The sequence below is a fragment of the Oncorhynchus kisutch genome, linkage group LG21 (assembly GCF_002021735.2).
Source record: "Oncorhynchus kisutch isolate 150728-3 linkage group LG21, Okis_V2, whole genome shotgun sequence".
Taxonomy (NCBI): Eukaryota; Metazoa; Chordata; class Actinopteri; order Salmoniformes; family Salmonidae; genus Oncorhynchus; species Oncorhynchus kisutch.
This window is the reverse complement of record NC_034194.2, coordinates 32,080,089-32,101,855: the sequence shown is the minus strand read 5'-3', so window position 1 is coordinate 32,101,855 and position 21,767 is coordinate 32,080,089. Positions and strand designations below refer to the sequence as shown.

At 44.3% G+C, this 21,767-nt stretch overlaps 1 protein-coding gene across 14 annotated transcripts in view; it reads right to left on the bottom strand.

Annotated features, from left to right (window-relative positions):
* LOC109866351 (serine/threonine-protein kinase MRCK alpha) overlaps positions 1 to 21,767 on the bottom strand; it is a 114,145-nt gene that overhangs the window by 21,679 nt on the left and 70,699 nt on the right. For 7 of the 14 annotated variants that reach the window (XM_031800270.1, XM_031800274.1, XM_031800280.1 and 4 more), the window contains 17 exons: positions 20,907 to 21,012; positions 18,380 to 18,504; positions 16,603 to 16,708; positions 15,064 to 15,215; positions 14,739 to 14,830; positions 14,459 to 14,535; positions 9,096 to 9,134; positions 6,505 to 6,615; positions 6,329 to 6,406; positions 5,983 to 6,088; positions 5,497 to 5,633; positions 3,839 to 3,978; positions 3,630 to 3,711; positions 3,236 to 3,455; positions 2,945 to 3,007; positions 2,002 to 2,255; positions 1,452 to 1,791 (listed from right to left, as the gene is read on the bottom strand). In XM_031800270.1, the coding sequence (XP_031656130.1) occupies positions 1,452 to 1,791; positions 2,002 to 2,255; positions 2,945 to 3,007; positions 3,236 to 3,455; positions 3,630 to 3,711; positions 3,839 to 3,978; positions 5,497 to 5,633; positions 5,983 to 6,088; positions 6,329 to 6,406; positions 6,505 to 6,615; positions 9,096 to 9,134; positions 14,459 to 14,535; positions 14,739 to 14,830; positions 15,064 to 15,215; positions 16,603 to 16,708; positions 18,380 to 18,504; positions 20,907 to 21,012 (2,228 nt within the window). The remainder of the gene's footprint in view (positions 1 to 1,451; positions 1,792 to 2,001; positions 2,256 to 2,944; positions 3,008 to 3,235; positions 3,456 to 3,629; positions 3,712 to 3,838; positions 3,979 to 5,496; positions 5,634 to 5,982; positions 6,089 to 6,328; positions 6,407 to 6,504; positions 6,616 to 9,095; positions 9,135 to 14,458; positions 14,536 to 14,738; positions 14,831 to 15,063; positions 15,216 to 16,602; positions 16,709 to 18,379; positions 18,505 to 20,906; positions 21,013 to 21,767) is intronic. The other 7 variants (XM_031800278.1, XM_031800277.1, XM_031800281.1 and 4 more) reach the window with 2 other exon arrangements.

Below are 21,767 nucleotides of genomic sequence, written 5' to 3'. Positions count from 1 at the left end.
CACCAAAGCACCCCCAGACCATCACATTGCCTCCACCATGCTTGACAGAGGGAGTCAAGCACCCCTCCAGCATCTTCTCATTTGTTCTGCATCTCACCAATGTTCTTCTTTGTGATCTGAACACCTCAAACTTAAATTCATCTGTCCATAACATTTTTTCCCAATCTTCCTCTGTCCGATGTCTGTTCTTTTGCCCATCTTAATCTTTTCTTTTTATTGGCCAGTCTGAGATATGGCTTTTTCTTTGTAACTCTGCCTGGAAGGCCAGCATCCCGGAGTCGCCTCTTCACTGTTGACATTGAGACTGGTGTTTTGTGGGTACTATTTAATGAAGCTGCCAGTTGAGGACTTGTGAGGCACCTTTCTCAAACTAGACACTAATGTACTTGTCCTCTTGCTCAGGTGTGCACTGGGGCCTCCCACTCTTTCTATTCTGGTTAGAGCCAGTTTGCACTGTTCTATGACGGGAGTAGTACACAGCATTGTACGAGATCTTCAGTTGCTTGGCAATTTCTCGCATGGAATAGCCTTCATTTCTCAGAACAAGAATAGACTGATGAGTTTCAGAAGAAAAGTCTTTGTTTCTGGCCATTTTGAGCCTGTAATCGAACCCACAAATGCTGATGCTCCAGATACTCAACTAGTCTAAAGAAGCCCAGTTTTATTGCTTCTTTAAATCAGCACAACAGTTTTCAGTTTTCTAGTGATCAATTAGCCTTTTAAAATGATAAACTTGGATTAGCTAACACAATGTGCCATTGGAACACAGGAGTGATGGTTGCTTATAATGGGCCTCTGTAAGCCTATGTAGATATTCCATTAAAAATCACCTGTATTGTTAACAATGTCTACACTGTATTTCTGATCAATTTGACATTATTTTAAAGGGACAACAAAATGTGCTGCTGTCATTTCTGAGTGACCCCATCACATCCACACCATAGTTTTCAACATATTCAGAGGCAATATGCAGCGTTTGATTTAGTTCCTGTTGTTTGTAAACAATGGAGAAATAAAACCTTATATAAAACACTTAGTTTATGAAAAGGTTAAAAGGGCAACTCCACCACTTTTCAATCTCATGTTGATTATCTCCAGCACAAACCCAGTATCAACATAGTTAAAAGTTCTACCCGATTACATCATCAAAATTTGAACCATTTTAAAAGGTGATTTTTAAAACACTATGAAATGTGCGGTGACAATACCTTCCCTTGAGCTAGAAACTCACTGCAGGTTTTGAATATCAATGTTGTTTAACATCTTTTAATCCTACCCTGTGATGTCACAGAGAAGCAATTTTTTAGGACCTTTCTTTGTCTCTTTTTAACCACAGATCAGAAAAACGCTCTGTTTCACACATGAAGACACTGGTATGGTGCTGGATAGTGAATGAGGTTGAAAAGTGGCAGAATTGGGCTTTAACACAGTTGTGCTGGTTCAGAACTCACAGGCAGAGTTGGGCACGGCAGGCCACATCAACTCCTGCTGGCGCGAGCGGCGGCCCTGCGAGTCCACGTAGACCCCTATGGCTGAGAAGCAGAGCAGTAGTTCCTTGGAGGAGATCTCCACGGCACAAAGCGCATCCAGGGCCTGCTGGGATATGAAGGCTAGGGTGTGGTCCTCGGGGTGCAACAGGCTGACTGGGGCACAGTCCCCGTGGATGCTGTAGCGTGTGAAGCCAGCCTGGTAGCCCACACACAGCCGTTCGCTCAGGAGACCCATCCACTGGACGGGACCTGGGGTTTGGAGCTCCTGCAGTCTGCGGTGACGTGCCTTGCTCTTGTTCACCTGGGAGACATAGAACCATCATGTTGTTATTTTGAGAGTTAATTCTTTAATATTTTTAGGCTTAATCGACCCTTCATAATCCCATAAATAGAGCCTATATATTGGTTTAAAATATATTTTATGAGCAAAGTTATATTACATCATTTGTAACACACGAAAGAGTAAAACGGCTTGTAAAAGTCCCACCAACCCCATCCTTCCTGCACACACCTCGTAACAGATGACCTGTCTCTTCATGGCCACACACAGACAGGTGAAGGAGTTGTTTCGGACGGAGCCAGACACCAGCGCCGTGCAGCCCTTGGTCTCGGCCAGCTTATAGGAGTCCATCTCCCGTCCGTCCAGCGCGGCCATGGGGAAGAGACGGACGTGACGGTTACGGCCGGAGATGACCGCTAGGAGCTGCTCCTGGGGGACCAGGTCAATGTGATGGACCTTCTTATTGTCCCCAACACGGATGATCTCTGTTAGGTCAGGAGAGGTCAGAGGAGGGGAAAGAGGAGAAAAGGAGAAGAGGAAGTGAAAGAGGACAGGGAAAAAGAGGGGGGAGAGAAGGGGAAAAGAGGAGGGTGGAGAGGAGAGGAGAGGGAGACAGTCAGGAAGGGGGAGAGAAGGGGAAAGAGGAGGGGGGAGAGGAGAGGGAGAGAGCAGGCAGAGAGAGTGGTCAAAAACTTCTCCACTGTGATAGCTAACGTGGTGAGAATTCAACTGCATAATGGGTGAAGTGCATCACCATCTCCAGGTGGGTCCTAAAGTCTCCCCATCTCCAGGTGAGTCCTAAAGTCTCCCCATCTCCAGGTGGGTCCTAAAGTCTCCCCATCTCCAGGTGGGTCCTAAAGTCTCCCCATCTCCAGGTGGGTCCTAAAGTCTCCCCATCTCCAGGTGGGTCCTAAAGTCTCCCCATCTCCAGGTGGGTCCTAAAGTCTCCCCATCTCCAGGTGGGTCCTAAAGTCTCCCCATCTCCAGGTGGGTCCTAAAGTCTCCCCATCTCCAGGTGGGTCCTAAAGTCTCCCCATCTCCAGGTGGGTCCTAAAGTCTCCCCATCTCCAGGTGGGTCCTAAAGTCTCCCCATCTCCAGGTGGGTCCTAAAGTCTCCCCATCTCCAGGTGGGTCCTAAAGTCTTACCATCTCCAGGTGGGTCCTAAAGTCTTACCATCTTTGGTGACATGGATGACATAAAGGCCTTCCTCGTTGCCCAGGGCAACACGCTCGTGATCTGAAGAGAAAACAACAAGAGGACATTTGTTTCAGAGTCTACTGCATGGCCAAAGGTGCATCTGTACTGCAGTCATTAGGACCATGGTAATGACAGAGGGAGACTGCAGCTCAACATGTAATGGTTCTACACTACAAACTAGTCAGATAGAGTTTTGTTCATGTCCATATATTGACTTCAGTACTACATGGCCAAAATAAAGAGGCTGTGTGTGCGTCCTCCACCAACCTATAATAGCGGCGGACTGCGTGGTCTTGATGAGCGGCAGCGTGCTGTCGTAGGCCTCTTTGGGCACGTAGACGAAGCGCTCCTTCAGCTTGTTCTTCTTGAGGATACGCTGCAGCTCGTTGAGAAGCCCCACCCACTTGTTCCTCTCGTGGTCGCTGTCGGCCAGGATCAGGATGGAAGGCTTGTGACTGGAGGAGGGGGAGAGCTGGGATGCCGTCACCTGGAGGGGTAAGAAGTCAGAGGTACTAAGAGAGGAGACAGCTTTCAGAACGGCCTCCCACAACAAAAGCAGACGTATCGTTAAAATCTGAAGACTGTGGAACAAGGTGGGGGAGTAATCACTGAGTAAACGTATGAATGTATAAATGTATGTATTCATGAATAAAAGGCTAACCCTGAATATACATGGGATGTCCTTGCGACTGGCATGAATGACGTCCGACGCCAGAACAGAGCTGACTGAAAACTCCTCATCCCTGGAAAACAAAAAAGGAGAGAGAGTGAACTAAAAGAACTAAACCCAGCGGTATTACTAATAAGCAGCCATCTCTCTCCCATCAATGGGAGTTGTAGTTCAGACAGCGCTCAGGTTGTAGTCCTTACCTCATGTCTATGACCTGACTGACGACCACACTGGGCGTTGTGGTCTTGCCCTCTCCCAGCTCGTACAGGAAGAGCTTGAAATCACACACCACGGCCACCGCCCGCTGCCAACCCTTCTTCACCCCTGTGGGCTTGGGCACCTGGGAACACACACAGGGACAGACAAACACTTTAGTCTCCCACATAGACCCAGACCCTTTTTTTGTGGAGCTATTGGATGCGCAGGGTTTTTTCCCATCCCAGTACTATAGACAGACATATTTTATTATACACACACCGTTAACAGGTAAACCTCACAAACACACACAGGTCAGCCCCTGATAGAGTTTGAGTTTATTTTTATTTTTACAGGGACAGTGCACATTAATCAACATTTCAGTAAAAGTGCCGGTTTTAGCCAACCGGCTAATTTTCAACCGCAGTCCCTGGGCAGGTTATTAAAAACAATTACAATATAGACAATAGCAACATAGAACAAGCAAGACATAGCAACATAGGACAAGCAAGACATAGCATACAGACAGAGCAACATAGGACAAAAAGCAGCAAGACAAAATTCATAAAAGCAACAAAGTGTTTCCACACCTCACAAGCTACAGACAACAGACAACATGGAGAGTGGCAACACACAGCTAGGGAACATGTTAACAAATCTGATTGACCTTTAGCCATGTCTTCAAGCATTTTGTGAAAGTGTGATATGTGGTGCAGTTATGTGTGTCTGATGGCAGTGTATTCCAGACATGGGAAGCTCTCACAGAGAATGCAGATTTACTAAAGGTGCTTTTCCTTAGGGGAACTATACAGTCACCTCTCATGGCAGACCTTGTGGATCTGCTGCCATATGTCTGGGTTTTCTGTTTAACAAAAATATTGAGTGGAGGGGGAGCCAGACCATTGAGGATCTTGAATACAAGACATGCGTCGGTGTATTGCACAAGATTTTCCCAACTCAAGAGCTCATGCTTTCTAAGGATGTGACAATGATGATGGCTATTGGGCTTCCTATCAAGCACTTTGAGAGCCTGTTTGTAGACAGACTGAATAGGTTTTAATGTTGTACAGCAAGCTTGGGCCCAACTAGTCAAGCAGTATGTTAAGTGGGGGAGTATCACAGATTTGAAGTACAGTTTTGCAACCTCTGTAGTCAAACAATTTCGTATAAATCGGAAATTAGCTAGGTTGAATTTGGTTATTTGAATTACCTTTTTCACATGCTTTTTAAAAGAGAGGTTGGAATCAAGTATGATGCCAAGGTACTTAAAATCGGATACCACCTGGAGCTTCTCCCCTGACACATAGACATCTGGCTCAGTAGCATCTGTTGCCCTCTTTGTGAAGAACATGCAAACAGTTTTTTTCACATTGAGATGCAAACACGAGTCACTGAGCCACTTTGTAACCTGGACCATTACAGTAGTGAGTTCTTGTGCAGCTTGTTGTTTGCTCTTTGCATGCACATATATCACTGTATCATCTGCATACATTTGAACTTCAGACCCAGTACAGACAGAAGAGAGGCTATACATACAAGGTATGATAGACGTTTTTAAAGGTCCACTTTAATACATATGTAGGGAGCTACTCCAGCAGGAAATTTCAACCAAAGGTTTTTGAAAGAGTGCATAAACAAATACAATCTTCTGTGTCTTACGTACTCTGACGTGTCCTTCGTAGGCGGTGCCAATGCCCCTCTGAGGGTCGATGCCCAGCGGCCCCCTGGTCTGGTCGTGTGGCACGGGGCACACCGCTGGAGCCTTGTCAGCACACGTCACGTGGCACGAGAAGTTACACACTACAGGACCAGACAGGAGAGAAGGAGGGGTTTTATCCATGTATAGCCACATCAAGCATTAAAAGAGAATGTACTGCCACCTCGGTCTAGTCCCACTTCACTCTTCCTGCTTCCATCCTAGCTTTTCCTTCACTCCCTTTTCTCAAGCATTAAAAGAGAATGTACTGCCACCTCGGTCTAGTCCCACTTCACTCTTCCTGCTTCCATCCTAGCTTTTCCTTCACTCCCTTTTCTCAAATCCCAGTCTTCCTCCCTTTATCCCCCTCTCGCCTCATTCTCCCACCTGTCTTCCTCCCTCTCTTCTCCTCCTCCTCCCCACGTTTTTCACTCCCCTTCTCCCCTGTCCTACCTTCACAGGTGCAGCCCTGGCGAATGAGTCCCACCATCAGAGAGGTGCACTGGTTACACTTGGTGGGAGCACTGAAGGACTTCACCACAAACTGGTGGGCTTTGGGCTGCAGGTGACAAACGGAGGAGAACAGACGGCCGGTCAAAACACATAGGACAAATACAGAAAGGTTGTGCGCATGCACACACACACACACACACACACACACACACATTAAAGGGACATTTTATTTAAGTACATTAACGGTAAGCATATTAATCTTAGCTTGGTCTTTGTCAGGTCCATGGGATTGACATTAAAGTATTGACTGTGGTTACAGTAGAATAAGGAGGATGTCAGGTCTTACCTTGGGTGATGAGCGGCCGATACTACCATAGCCTCCTGGACGCATGGTGGGGGTCTGGACTGTTCGTGGGTCTATCAACTGGAGGGTGGGAGAAGAGAGAGAGATTTGAGTACTGCAAAATATATACCTACGCTATAAACCAGCCTAGTGGTCATAATTCAGAGGTCAGCGTTCACCTCAATGGGCTCCACGTCGCTGGCCATGGAAGGCGACCGCGAGCGAGACTTTTTGGAGTCCTCGTCCCTGGATGGGGTGTTGGAGGGAGTGAAGTTATCCACAGAGTCCACCTGGAGAAAAGAGAGGTAGAAAGAAAGAATAAAAGGAGTTACAGGACATGGAAGACATGAGCTACGTTTCAAACTCAGACACACCCTCCTTCACTTACCCTCTCGCCTTAAACCCTTGGGGGAAATCCCCACGTCCATATTTATCGTCGGTCCAAATGATTAGCCAAGCAAGGGAAGTTTGCAACGTAAGCCACTCGTAAGCCCTCGTTTTTAAAGGAGTATGCAATAGAGGTCGACCAATTAATCGGAATGGCCGATTAATTAGGGACGATTTCAAATTTTTATAACAATCGGAAATCGGTATTTTTCGCCGATTTGACAAATCTTTTTTTTTTTACACCTTTATTTAACCTTTATTTAACTAGGCCAGTCAGTTAAGAACACATTCTTATTTTCAATGATGGCCTAGGAACAGTGGGTTAACTGCCTTGTTCAGGGGCAGAACGACAGATTTTCACCTTGTCAGCTCGGGGGATCCAATCTTACTAGTCCAAAGCAATAACGACCTGCCTCTCTCTCGTTGCACTCCACAAGGAGTTACGCGAATGCAGTAAGCCAAGGTAAGTTGCGAGCTAGCATTAAACTTATCTTATTAATAACAATCAATCATAATCACTAGTTAACTACACATGGTTGATATTACTAGATATTATCTAGCCTGTCCTGCGTTGCATATAATCTGACTGAGCATACAAGTATCTGACTGAGCGGTGGTAGGCAGAAGCAGGCGCGAGTTGAGGCTCGTGTAACCGAAGTGAAATGGCTAGCTAGTTAGCGCGCGCTAATTGTCGATGTGTTGCTGGTTCGAGCGAGGAGAGGGACGGAAGCTATACTGTTACACTGGTAATACTAAAGTGCCTATAAGAACATCCAATAGTCAAAGGTTAATGAAATACAACTGGTATAGAGGGAAATAGTCCTATAATTCCTATAATAACTACAACCTAAAACTTCGTATCTGGGAATATTGAAGACTCATGTTAAAAGGAACCACCAACTTTCATATGTTCTCATGTTCTGAGCAAGGAACTGAAACGTTAGCTTTCTTACATGGCACATATTTTACATGGAACATATTGCACTTTTACTTTCTTCTCCAACACTTTGTTTTTGCATTATTTAAACCAAAATGAACATGTTTCATTATTTACTTGAGGCTAAATTGATTTTATTGATGTATTATATTAAGTTAAAATAAGTGTTCATTCAGTATTGTTGTAATTGTCATGATTACAAATAAAAAAATAATTTTAAAATAATTTTAAAAAAGCGGCCGATTAATCGGTATCGGCTTTTATGGTCCTCCAATAATCGGTATCGGCGTTGAAAAATCAGAATCGGTCAACCTCTAGTTTGCAAGTGTACAATTATGTTCACTTCGGGGCCCCATAATTCAATTTGAGACGATTGTACATCCGCTAAGAAAAGCCAAAACATAAAACCCCAACGTCAATATGGATTCAACATACAAGTGTAAGTAAAAACAAAGTTAGAAATGGTGCACAAACACGTCTCGTAAAAGTAATGATGTTTTTGTTTGGTTATCTTTTGGAAATGGTAGAAATAAAACATTTTCCTTCTGTTCCAGCTAAGCAGGCTAACGTTAGTTAGCTAATTAACTTGATAGCTATCGTACAGTAGGCGTATATTAATAATTACATATTTAATATAAGTAGACATGCACTCAATTGACTGTAGCGCATTTAAAGCACCCACAAGCTACCGTCGGGGGACGAACGAGTGATGAATTTCTGGGCAAGGGTGGTCCATTTAAAATGAATTCCTTCCTCCCTGTAAACTCATCAGACGTCATGATACGTAATCAGAAGTGTCCACTTAATTTGATGGCTGAGGGGAGAGGGTGTGTCTGTTAAGTGTTTGGAATGCAGCCATGGTGTTCGGGAGCTGGTAGAAAGTAAGGAAACCAAGAGGGATCAAAAAGCACCATCCATGCTTAGAGGGAATAGCAAGAAATCCATTGAACCAGGTAGATGCACAGTATTAAAAAGGTAAATGGGGATTGTGGTCATAGTAGATATAGGACTGACCATCCCATTGGTCATTAGGAAGCCTAGAGGTTGGACCACAAACCCATGAACCATGCACATGACAGGGGCGCTACACATAACCCATTGACCATGCTGACCGTACCACGAGAGAGAACAGCACCACCATACACCATGCTTTTGGTTTGGGGAAATCTTGGAGGACAACAACATATAGGCTAGGCTAGTGTAGCTAATTGGAGGCCTACAGTGCAGGCCATTGCAGTAACATGCTCCTTACAAGGAAGCATTTGATATAACTTATTTGAAAGTCCAAGGTTGCTTTTTCCCCAAGCACACAATCAGCACAACACAGACAATGTATTCCATTCATGCAAAAGACCGGATTGAGATTCAGAGGATGATTCAGAGGATGATTCAGAGGATGATTGGGCACAGACAAAATAACAAGCACAGAGCTGCTGCTTAGCTTACACGTCTGCCTTTGCTAGTTGGCCCAACTGATGGAGAGCGCTTCAGTGGGGGGAGAGAGGGACAGAGAGAGGGATGGAGAAATGGAGAGATGTAAACATTAAATAGGCTACCATTCCTTTTTTGTGTCCTATCTATTTGTTGAAGATGTCCACATTGCACTGAAGGACTGGGTAGGGAAATCTCTGCCTACACAGTGCACAATTATTCACCAGAGCCCCAGTGCACTGTGGGGAATAGGGTGCTGTTTTGGGACGTAGACTCTAGGTCTAATCTGGGAACTCGTGATGGTACTACCGTGTGAAAGGGAAGCTCACTACAGGGTATTAAACAGAGGTATGTTCTGTAGTGTCTGGACTCAAAGTCAAGTAGCCATGGATGACTTTAAAGAATGTCCGTAGAGTGAATGTCTACATGGAACTCAAGTAACATCAAGTAACTGACCCAAGCAGTAGAATCAGATATAAAAAAAATACAAAGAAAAATACACCTTATGGAACAGCGAGGACTGTGAAGAGTCACACACAAAGGTACAAACACACTATACACATGTACACCTGGAATGTGTGTTGTAGTAGAGTAGTGGCCGAAGGGCACACATTTAATGAATTGTGAAATCTGTTGTAAAATGTATTTTAATGAGACAAAATGTTTGTATTAGAAACTATATTACTGCCATCATTTCTGCTGGACCCCAGGAAGAGTAGCTGCAGTCTTAGCAGGAACTAATGGGGATCCTTAATAAATACAATACAAGGAATCCTCAGTCTACAAAATTATTTTAAAGTCGCATTGACAGCGTTTTAGCAACATGAAATCTTATTAAAAGCTGTTCATATACATTTCCTTCAGAAAGTATTCACACCCAATTACTTTTTACACATTTTGTTGAGTTATAGCTTGAATTCAAAATGTACACACAATTAGGGCTGTGGCGGTTATGCAAAAGGCAGGCGGTGTCACGGTAATTGACAGTTAATTATCATACACATGTTTAGTATCTCCAGGCCTCCAAGCAAGCGGAGTACAAGCCGCTGATAATGCCTTTGGAACATCTACACGTAAAAAAAAAAGTATAATAAATCAGTTGAATAAACACCATTATAATAAATCCATTATTTATTTCAGTCAGGTCTAAAGAAACATTATGATATGAAGAAAATGTATTTCAGAATAACAGAATGAGTTGGCCTACTGTATGTTATCTGGCTATGTTCCATGCCATAGGCTATTGGCTTGTTCATTTAACTGACAAGATATGCTTATAAGTACCATGCCATTATTTTATAGTAAGAGGAATATAATTGAACATTCACAATGACCATGTTTTACACTCAGTTTACACTCGCCCCCATTCTCATCAACGGAGCTGTAGTGGAGCTGGTTGAGAGCTTCAAGTTCCTTGGCATCCACATCACCAACAAACTAACATGGTTCAAGCACACTAACAGTCGTGAAGGGGGCACGACAAAACCTATTCCCACACAGGAGACTGAAAAGATGTGGCATGGGTCCTCAGCTGCACCGTCGAGAGCATCCTGACGGGTTGCATCACTGCCTGGTATGGCAACTACTCGGCCTCCAACCGCAAGGCACTACAGAGGGTAGTGCGTACGGCCCAGTACATCACCGGGGCCAAGCTTACTGCCATCCAGGACCTCTATACCAGGCGGTGTCAAAGGAAGGCCCTAAAAATTGTCAAAGACTCCAGCGACCCTAGTCATAGACTGTTCTCTCTGCTACCGCACGGCAATCAGTACCGGAGCACCAAGTCTAGGTCCAAGAGACTTCTAAACAGCTTCTACCCCCAAGCCACAAGACTCCTGAACAGCTAATCAAATGGCTACCCAGACTATTTGTACCCCCCCACCTCCCCCACACATTGTACCGGTACCCCTTGTGTATAACCCTGCTATTGTTATTTACTGCTGCTCTTTAAGTATTTGTTTTTCTTATATCTTACTTTTCTTTTTGATATTTTCTTAAAACGGCATTGTTGGTTAAGGGCTTGTAAGTAAGCATTTCACTAAGGTCTACACCTGTTGTATTTGATGAGGTAAAAGGTTTATGTTTCTGTCTCCATATGATATGGTAAATATATCCAATGCAAAACATGTAATTTGCATATATTTCCGTTAATTCCCACGGAAAGTTTCCACCTATATTCCCCAAAATGTGCAACCCTAATAGTGTTTAACATGCGTTTTGAACGACTTCATCTCTGTATCCCACACATACAGTACAATTATCTCGAAGGTCCCTCAATCGAGTAGTGAATTTCAAGCACAGATTCAACCACAAAGCCTGCAATGCCTTGCAAAGAAGGTAGACATAAAAATACAATTGAAAAAAGCAGACGCTGAATATCCCTTTGAGCAGGGTGAAGTTATTAATTAGGCTTTGGATGGTGTATCAACACACTCAGGGATTTTAACATGAGGCCAATGGTGATTTTAAAACGGATACAGTTTAATGGTTGTGATATGAGAAAACTAAAGACGGATGAACAATGTTGTAGTTACTCCATAATACTAGCCTGTACAAAATAACAAATATTCCAAAACATGCATCCTGTTTGCAACAAGGCACTGAAGTAATACTGAATAACATGCATCCTGTTTGCAACAAGGCACTGAAGTAATACTGAATAACATGCATCCTGTTTGCAACAAGGCACTGAAGTAATACTGAATAACATGCATCCTGTTTGCAACAAGGCACTGAAGTAATACTGAATAACATGCATCCTGTTTGCAACAAGGCACTGAAGTAATACTGAATAACAAATGTGGTAAAGAAATGAACTTCTTGTCCTGAATCCAAAATGTTGTGTCTGGGACAAATCCGACAACTCATCACTGAGTATCACTCTTCATGTTTTCAAGCTGGTGGTGGCTGCATCATTCTATGGCTATGCCTGTCAGTGGCAAGACATTTTTGGGGTGGATATATAGAAATGGAAAACAGCTATAAGCACAGGCAAAATCCTAGAAAAAACCTGTTTCAGTCTGCTTTCCACCAGACACTGAAAGACAAATTCACCTTTCAGCTGGACAATAACCTAAAACACAAGGCCAGATATACACTGGAGTTGCTTACCAAGAAGACATTGAATGTTGCTGAGTGGCTGAGTTAGATTTTCAAGATTTAAGTCAAAACTGTAAGGCAAGACTTGAAAATGGCTGTCTAGCAATGATCAACAAACAGAGCTTGAAGAATAAACCAAATAATACATGTGCAAATACATACAATCCAGGTTTGCAAAGCTCTCAGAGACTTACCCATAAAGACTCACAGCTGTAATCACTTCTACAAAGTATGGACTCAAGAGTGTAAATAAACCATTTCAGTATTTCATTTTCAATACATTGTGGAATAAGTCAAGGGGTATGAATCATTTTATTCAAATGTTTGTTTCTGTTTTCTCTGACATGCGACAACTTGTAAATTACCATATCTAAGTGTTCATAGAATATTTGGGAACGAAAGAGTAAGGTATTTGTGAAAATTCTATAGCAATATAGAGGGGGAAAACAGCTGTGCTTTTTGACAATCAATAGACACGGCAGTAAATAAAACCTAACAAACATCGGTCTTGTCCAGGACCGGAGTCTACACAGACCGGTGCGCAATAGCCAATCAGAGCTACAGTAGGCCTATATGCAAATAAGCCATTTGTCACAAGGGCCTGCCATCATTCACTTTGACTGTGTGTTTAAATGCTGTAGTAACAGCATGCCATTACATCTTTAGGCAGCATTTGCCAAAAGCCACAAAATACAACTGAATGGATTTCTGCAAAACAACCATGAAAAGGTTGGCTAGCTCTCCCTCAGTTGCCTATGCACATCAACAACAACAAGATCAACAACTAATGTTAGCCAGAACGAGATGAGCTCAAATCTAATGAGGGAATAGTAGATAAACCCTCAAACTTTTTCACCAAAATTGCACTGATAAACGATGGGGAAAGAGTAGCTGGCTCGCCCTTCTGCAGCTTGCCTGCCAATGCATGCTAGTCCCAACCCACTTGTTATAATTGAATGGGAACTTGCCTGCTTCCCTGCCCATTTGATCGATGCCAAATACATTTGATTGACAACTAAGAGATATGCTAACTGTGGATAACAATCATTCAAGTTCAGAATAGCTAGCTAGCAAAGTGATTCACATTTCTTACTAGCTAACCAAATGACACCTAGAACTCTAGCTGTAGCCAGAGACAAAGATATGAGGGGAAAAGTCGGTCACTCACCCAATGACACGTCATCCTCCCAGAAGCTAGCTAACGTTAAGGCTGCATGTTTTAAGCTTGCAAAATAAATGGCTACATAAATAGATAAGCTAGCCTATTAGCCACGTTATGCCTGACTTGTGATCATTGCCCTTGTTAGTTTCATTGTATTAACCTTCTCAGCCTTGGTTACACCCATCCGTTTTTGTTCAAAATACTGGGTCATTAAAACTGAATCCCGAATGGCTGGAGGCAGCCAGACAATGTACCAAGCCAGCTGAGATTTACAACCTGATAGCAATATTTGTTGGACTACCAATGTATTGAATTACAGTACATTGATCATGCATTAAACTGTATCCATATATTCTCCCAACTATGCCTTTACTCTCCAAACTACGTCATGGAATGTTGAGTCAAATAGAACCTACTTTTAAAACCTCTTATAGAGTTGGTTTTGTAGCATAAACTGTGAATTTGATCTTTTTGACTGATATTAATATGATACATAACATGATATCTGTTTGTTTCATATATGACACGGTGTCAGTTCCACTTGAAGTCTTAGCTAAAAGCCAAGGAGCCCAAACCCTCACTCAATGGCTACGTCACAATTATCCACCCTTTTCCTGAAGTGTGCACTTGCACACCTTCTCAAACGATGCTCACAGACACGCACACAGATGGACACAGAGGGGTCACGAACTCACACAAATACTGGATCAAATGACATCACCACTCTTTACGAGGCAGCTAGTTAGCGTATAGTCTATCTACAGTCTAAGGCTCCACACACACACACACACACACACACACGTTGCCCACTGCCCAACAGAAACTTACGTCTTCCCAAAACTCAATTAAAGAGGATGAGGATGAGGAGAAAGAGTCCTGATATAGCAGAACATGGAAGCATGGAGAACCAAATAAAAACAAGATGTGAAATATTCATACAAATGAAAGAAACTAAATCAATAAAAGAAAATGAATGTTCTGAACAAAATCAATGTTGCCTTTTAAGTGAAGGAAGGAACAGCCACTATATGAAAATAAAGGTTGATTAAAGAATGAATCTAATATTTAAATGAATCAGAGACAATGGAATTCAGAACAGATGATTTAGGTTACTTACATCGAACTGGTCCAGGGCTGAGGTGGGGGCGTTGAGGAAGGCCAGGAAAGAGTTCTGGGAGTCCTGGTGTTTCACACCTACAGAAGACAACCATCACATCAGCATGCTGTACGGTGAAGTGGCTTTAGCACAGAGAAAATGTGGCGCTCTCCCGGCTCCCGCTCTCCCATTTCTTAGTTGGTCCAGTTATTCCATAGACAAACTAAAAGATTGTCACTCAAATAGAAAACATGGGGTGGAGAGGAGTAACACAGGTCAGAGGTGATGGTTCCAGTCTCACCCCTACGCAGGCGGAACTCCTCTGTATCCTTCTTCAGCCTCTCCATCTCAGCCAGCAGGTCCTGGTTCTTAGTCTCCGACTCCTGCAGTTTACTGAGGAGAGAGGAGGAACAAGAGAATGTCAACAAGGTCAAATCAGATCGTGCAAGTGTAGCAGAGCAATGGTGGTTCAGACTTTGACAGATTGCAATGTACTGCACTTTATTGTGCCTGGCATCCCATGTTCCCTTGGCAAAAATAAGATTCAGTGTATTCTCAGTGTAGTTCTTAGACTAAGTAAGAGCTTAAAAGTAGAAGTAAGTAAGTAAGAGCAGCAGTGAACGTACCACTCAGTGGAGATGTTGGAGGCCTTGACTTTGTTCAGTTCGTCCTGGATGGTCTGCTTGGCTCTGATCTCAGCATCCAGTGCAGACTGCAGCTCCAGACGGGCTGACATGTCCAGCTTAGCAAACCTCCGCACCTTCCACGGCATGTCCTGCTGTAGGGGGAAGGGAGAGTGCGAGACAGAGGTAAAGAAAGAAGGGAAAGTTCAATGCAGATGTGAGGTGTGTGTGTGTGTGTATAGTGCATTCGTAAAGTATTCAGACCCCTGGACTTTTTCCACGTTTCGTTACAGCCTTATTAAAAAAAAAATCCTTATCAATATACATATAATGATACAGTTTGCAAAAAAACATATCTTATTTACATAACCCTTTGTGATGAGACTCGAAATTGAACTCAGTTACATCCTGTTTCCATTGATCATCCTTGAGATGTTTCTATATCTTGAATGGAGTCCTCCTGTGTTAAATTAAATTGATTGGACATGATTTGGAAAGGCACACACCTGCTTTATATAAGATCCCTCAGTTGACAGTGTGTGTCAGAGCAAAAAGCAAGCCATGAGGTCGAAGGAAATGTCCGTAGAGCTCAAAGACCGGATCTGGGTAACGGTTGAAGGTCCCCAAAAACACAGTGGCCTCAATAATTCTTAAATGGAAGAAGTTTGGAACTACCAAGAATCTTCCGAGAGCCGCCCGACCAAACTGAGCAATCGGAGGAGAAGGGCCTTGATCAGGGAGGTGAACAAGAAACCAAAGGTCACTCTGACAGAGCTCCAGAGTTACTCTGTAGAGATGGGAGAACCTTCCAGAAGGACAAACATCTTTGCAGCACACCACCAATCAGGCCTTTATGGTAGAATGGCCAGACGTAAGCCACTCCTCAGTAAAAGGCACATGGAGTTTACCAAAAACGCACCTAAAGACACTCAGACCATGAGAAACAAGATTATCTGGTCTGATGACACCAAGATTGAAATCTTTGGCCTGAATGCCAAGCGTCATATCTGTAGGAAACCAGGCACCATCCCATCGGTGAAGCATGGTGGGGGCAGCATCATGCTGTGGGGATGTTTTTCAGTGGCAGGGTCGAGGCAAAGATGAATGGAGCAAAGTACAGAGATATTCTTAATGAAAACCTGTTCCGGTGGGCTCAGGATTTTAGACTGGGGCGAAGATTCACCTTCCGACAGGACAATGACCCTAAGCGTACAGCCAAGACAACGCAGGAGTGGCTTCATGACAAGTCTCTGAATGTCCTTGACTGGCCCAGCCAGAGCCTGGAGTTGAACCCGATCTAACATCTCTGAAGACGTGAAAAGAGCTGTCCAGCAACACTCCCCAACCAACTCGTCAGAGCGTGAGAGGATCTACAGAAAATAATGGGAGAAACCAAACCGGTTTGTCATTATGGGGTATTGTGTATAGATTAACTCCTCAATGTTTTTAGAATTAGGCTGTAACCTAACAAAATGTAGAAAGTCAAGGGGTCTGAATACTTTATGAAGGCACTGTGTACGTATATATAAGTACACGTCTCACCGTAGCCCTGGCTCCCAGGCTGGTGTTCCTCAGTCCCTCCAGTTCTTCAGTCATCTTACTGGCCAGAGCCTGGAGATAGCCTCGCGTATCCTTCTCATCGCTCACCCTGGAACACACACACACACACACACAATCCACATTATGCACAAACAAACCTTTCCATAACATACACTCACATCATTATGCAAACACTCACAATCCTGTTTGGCGCACACACACAGAAACACACACCCTATAGTTAGCCCTAGGCATCACACTAATCACTCTATATACCAGACCTTATACATGAACTCAGGTTGACCCTGTCACACAGTCAATAAATACAGCTATCGGTATATGAACAGCCCTCACAACTATCTGCAGTATACGTTACATATATCCTCATCAAACCTTTCACTTTAACTGGGCCTCCCCAACACAAACTACATGCCAGCTAAGGTCACAATAACTCACCATTACCCTAATGAGTATTATACTAAGGACGTGTACCAAATAGCACCCTATTCCCTATATGGTGCTCTGCGTTTGAACAGAGCCCTATGGGTTTGGGCTCTGGTCAAAAGTAGTGACCTGAATAGGCAATATGGTGCCATTTGGTATAGCTTCTATGTGTAAATACATGCAGGGTTGTGAATAGGCTTCCTTCAGTCCCAGTCACATCCTCCCTGGTCTGTACACACACATTTCCCCCACTAGAGGTCCCTGTGGTCCGGCAGGTAGCCTTGCGGTTAGAAAGTTGGGCCAGTAACCGAATTCTTGCAAGTTCGAATCCCCGTGCCAACAAGGTGAAAAATCTGTTGTTCTGACCCTGGGGAGATTCAGACGGGATGAGTCCCTGTCCATGACTCCCACTCTCAGAGGGAGTGTCAGATCCGTGTCCATGACTCCCACTCTCAGAGGGAGTCTCAGATCCCTGTCCATGACCCCACTCTCAGAGGGAGTCTCAGATCCCTGTCCATGACCCCACTCTCAGAGGGAGTCTCAGATCCCTGTCCATGACCCCACTCTCAGAGGGAGTCTCAGATCCCTGTCCATGACCCCACTCTCAGAGGGAGTCTCAGATCCCTGTCCATGACCCCACTCTCAGAGGGAGTCTCAGGGGGAGTGCGTACATTTCCATTTCACTCGTACAGTTTACCCACTTGTACTTGCAGTGAAACAGGTCAAATATAAGCGCCTCCTATTGGGCTGGCGGGTCGGAGCGTTGGCCCAGTCACCGAAAGGTTGCTGGATCAAATCCCTGAGCTGACAAGGTAAAAAAAAATCTGTTGTTCTGCCCCTGAACAGGTTGAGTTAAATGCGGAAGACACATTTCAGTTGAATGCATTCAGTTGTACTGACTAGGTCTCCTCCTATTAGTCCATAAAGGAGCTCTGAGACACACTCTTCCTGTTTCTCCTACTGCAGTGGCCTGGAGTGGCAGGCAGGGGGCACCACTCATCACTGCTTTACTTCACTGGTACAGTGTGCATGTATGTGTGATATGTGCAAATTGCCTGTCAGGCAAGAGAGCCAAGCAGCAGTAGCTAGGTATTGCTCTTGGTCTCCTCTCTCTCTTTCTTTCTGTCGCTCTCTATCAGCTGTTATAGACAGCTTCTCTGAATGGAGAAGAGATTGTAAAGACCAATAAAATCATCTGTATGACCTTTGAAATATTTGGGGTCCTGAGTGAGTGAGCGAGTAAGTATGTAAGTAGAGTACGTGTGTGTAAGCAAGCATGTGCGGACGTGTATTTGAGAGTGAATGCATGTCCTGTATACATGTCTCTGTCACTCACCACTGGATAATCTCAGTGATCTGGGCCTCCCAGTGAGCAGCACTCTCCTTCTTGTCAGCCAGTTCCCTCATCTCCTCCTCCAGCTGTCTGTTGCTAATGCTCAGCTTCTCAAACATAGGCGTCAGCTAGAGGGAGAGGAGAGGACAGAGTCGAGAGGACAGAGTCGAGAGGACAGAGTCGAGAGGACAGAGTCGAGAGGACAGAGTCGAGAGGACAGAGTCGAGAGGACAGAGTCGAGAGGACAGAGTCGAGAGGACAGAGTCGAGAGGGGACAGAAGAGAGGACAGAGCCAATCAGAGCCATAGATATTATACAGTGTGGTAATTTGCAGCAATGTTTCAAGGGCATCTTATATAGCGCCTCTATTATAGAATGGTCTGCCGATCCATGTGAGAGACAGACTCAGTCTCATCTCATCAGAAAGTCTTAGGATTGATTGTAGTTTGGCCCAGGGGTTAACTTTGGATGGTGCCAATGTCCCCCCCCCCCCCCCCCAGTCCCCAGTATTTATGCTAAAATAGTCTATGTGCCAAGGGGCTAAGGTCAGTCTGTCCTATCTGGTGTCCTGAGTGATCCATCAAGTTCTCCTCCCCCTCCATGTCTCCCCTCCCGGAGGACCTGAGCCCTAGGATCACTCCTCAAGACTATCCGTCCTGACGACACCTGGCTGTCCCTGTCCCCAGTCAAACCAGTAGTGCTGCTAATCTATCTGCTGTGGTTATGGAACACTGACTTGTTTCACTGGACATGCTACTTGGTCCCGGACCTACTAATTATGTCTCTCCCAGAAATGCTGTCTCCACCTCTGAATGCTCGGCTATGAAAAGCCAACTGACATTTATACCGGAGGTGCTGACCTGTTGCTCCCTCTATAACCACTATGGTTATTATTTGACCCTGCTGGTCATCCATGAATGTTTTAACATATTGAAGAACAATCTGGCCTTAATGACCATGTACTCTTATAATCTCCACCTGGCACAGCCAGAAGAGGACTGGCCACCCCTCAGAGCCTGGTTCCTCTAGGATTCTTCCTAGGTTCCTGTCGTTCTAGGGAGTTTTCCCTAGCCACTGTGCTTCTGCCTCTGCATTGCTTGATCTTTGGGGTTTGAGGCTGGGTATCTGAAAAGCACTTTGTGACAACTGCTGAAAGGGCTTTATAAAATACATTTGATTGATTGATGACAGGGCAAGGAAAGGTAGGGCAGAGGAAGACTGGGGGAGGAGGGGAGGGCAAAGGGAGCGAGAGAGGGAGGAGGGGGAGAAGAACGCTCATTGACAGTTGCAGAGGGAGTGTGTTTTCCTGTAATGGTTTGACAGTAGGAAATTCATTCCGGTTCATATTGCTACTATCAGATAAGTGGCAAGATAGTTGGTTGTAAAACAGTTTGAAGGATAATTTAAACAGGCTAAACATACTATTTGCAAGGTATGATTCCATTTTTTAACCTCACATTTATAGGATCTCTCCAAATGGAAACAGCTACCTTTAGAAGGATATACAACCACCAAAAATCATCTGATCCTTGTATCCTGGCATTCAGTATGAAGGTACTGCATGTGAAACAACACAATCAAATGGGTCAGTGTCCCAAATGGTACCCCATTCCCTATATAGTGCACTACTTTTGAACAGACCCTTATGGGCCCTGTTGAGAAGAAGTAAATAGGGTGCCAATTTGTCTGCATATCAGATGTTGTTCTCACTACCCCTCCCTGGCAGGTTGTGTTCAGGAAGGCTTGGGGAATGTTGTTCTCACTACCCCTCTCTGGCAGGTTGTGTTCAGGAAGGCTTGGGGAATGTTGTTCTCACTACCCCTCTCTGGCAGGTTGTGTTCAGGAAGGCTTGGGGAATGTTGTTCTCACTACCCCTCTCTGGCAGGTTGTGTTCAGGAAGGCTTGGGGAATGTTGTTCTCACTACCCCTCTCTGGCAGGTTGTGTTCAGGAAGGCTTGGGGAATGTTGTTCTCACTACCCCTCTCTGGCAGGTTGTGTTCAGGAAAGGGAATACTCCCTGTTTTCCATGGATGCTATCAACTTCAAGGCACTCAGTCTTTTCTTCATATTTAATAGGAAATACCACAAAAACAAACAGCACTTTTAGTCCAATATATCACAACTCCTACAAAAATATTTAGCTTGGGAAATTCCATTTCTCATTCCCATATTTCCCGCTTCCAAGGTCAATAGTTTGGGATCCAACGGGACGTTGCATTTGCCTGTTTAGGATACCGTGGTCTGTTTTGAAGGTGGATATTGAACAGTGATTATATTGGCTTTACCAGGAGAGAAGGTTGGTGGAGGCGGTTACCTCAGGTCAGGGTGTGTGTGCGCGTGTGAGAGAGAGAGAGAGGGGGGGGGGGGGTTACCTCACCTCAGGTCAGGGTGTGTGTGTGTGTGTGTGTGTGTGTGTGTGTGTGTGTGTGTGTGTGTGTGTGTGTGTGTGTGTATGTATGTATGTATGTATGTATGTATGTATATATATATGTATATATATATATATATATATATATAAATAACATCTCACCTTGTCCAGTTCGTTGGAGAGTTTCCTGTTCTCCTCGGTCAGAATGACTCTCTCCCGCTCATACTTCTGCTTATACTCCATCTCAAACTCCTCCCGCTCGCTTTGGCTGTCTCACACACACAGATATGATCCATCATCACACACACAGACACCAATAACACACTGAACCTGCTATTCAGAGAGAGTATCCAAATGTCTGTATGAACGAGGCTAGCCAGGGATGCTAAGCTAGAGGGTAGAAAAGCACATCCTGATAGCTTCCAGACTGTATGAGAGATCGTTAGAGCAATGTTGCTTCTTCGACCTGGACAGAGGCAGAGGGGGATAACACCAGTTAGATCTAAGGGACTAAACACAGGAACGAGGGTCTTCTCGGGAGCTAGGTCAGGGGAGAGAAGGTAACTCAAGTTAAACCTCACGGAGTACAATACAGTAGAGGCCAGGGTGAAGTAACTATAACCATGTTTACCTCATATAACCCTCGCTGGGAAGAAGAGGAAGAGGACAGTTAGGTAGGCATCTCTATAATATTACAGGAAGAGAGAGTAACTGTCCTACTGAATATGACAACTCTATAGACCGGTTTCCCGGTACCGGATTTATTTAGTATATCTATTCCTGGACTAAAAATCTATTTGAATGACAATATTCAAGTAAACAGACCAACAACGGCAGTTAGAGCTAAGGAACTCTAAGAGATGTATAAGGGTCTTCTCAGGAGAACGGTTACAGTAGAAGGTAGGGTTGTCACCAGTACCATGATACTCAGAAGAACCTTGGCAAGGAACATGAAACAGACAATTTCTTTAGGGAAACTAAACTGTCTTATTTTGTCACATTTCCACCTATAGATTGGGAAAT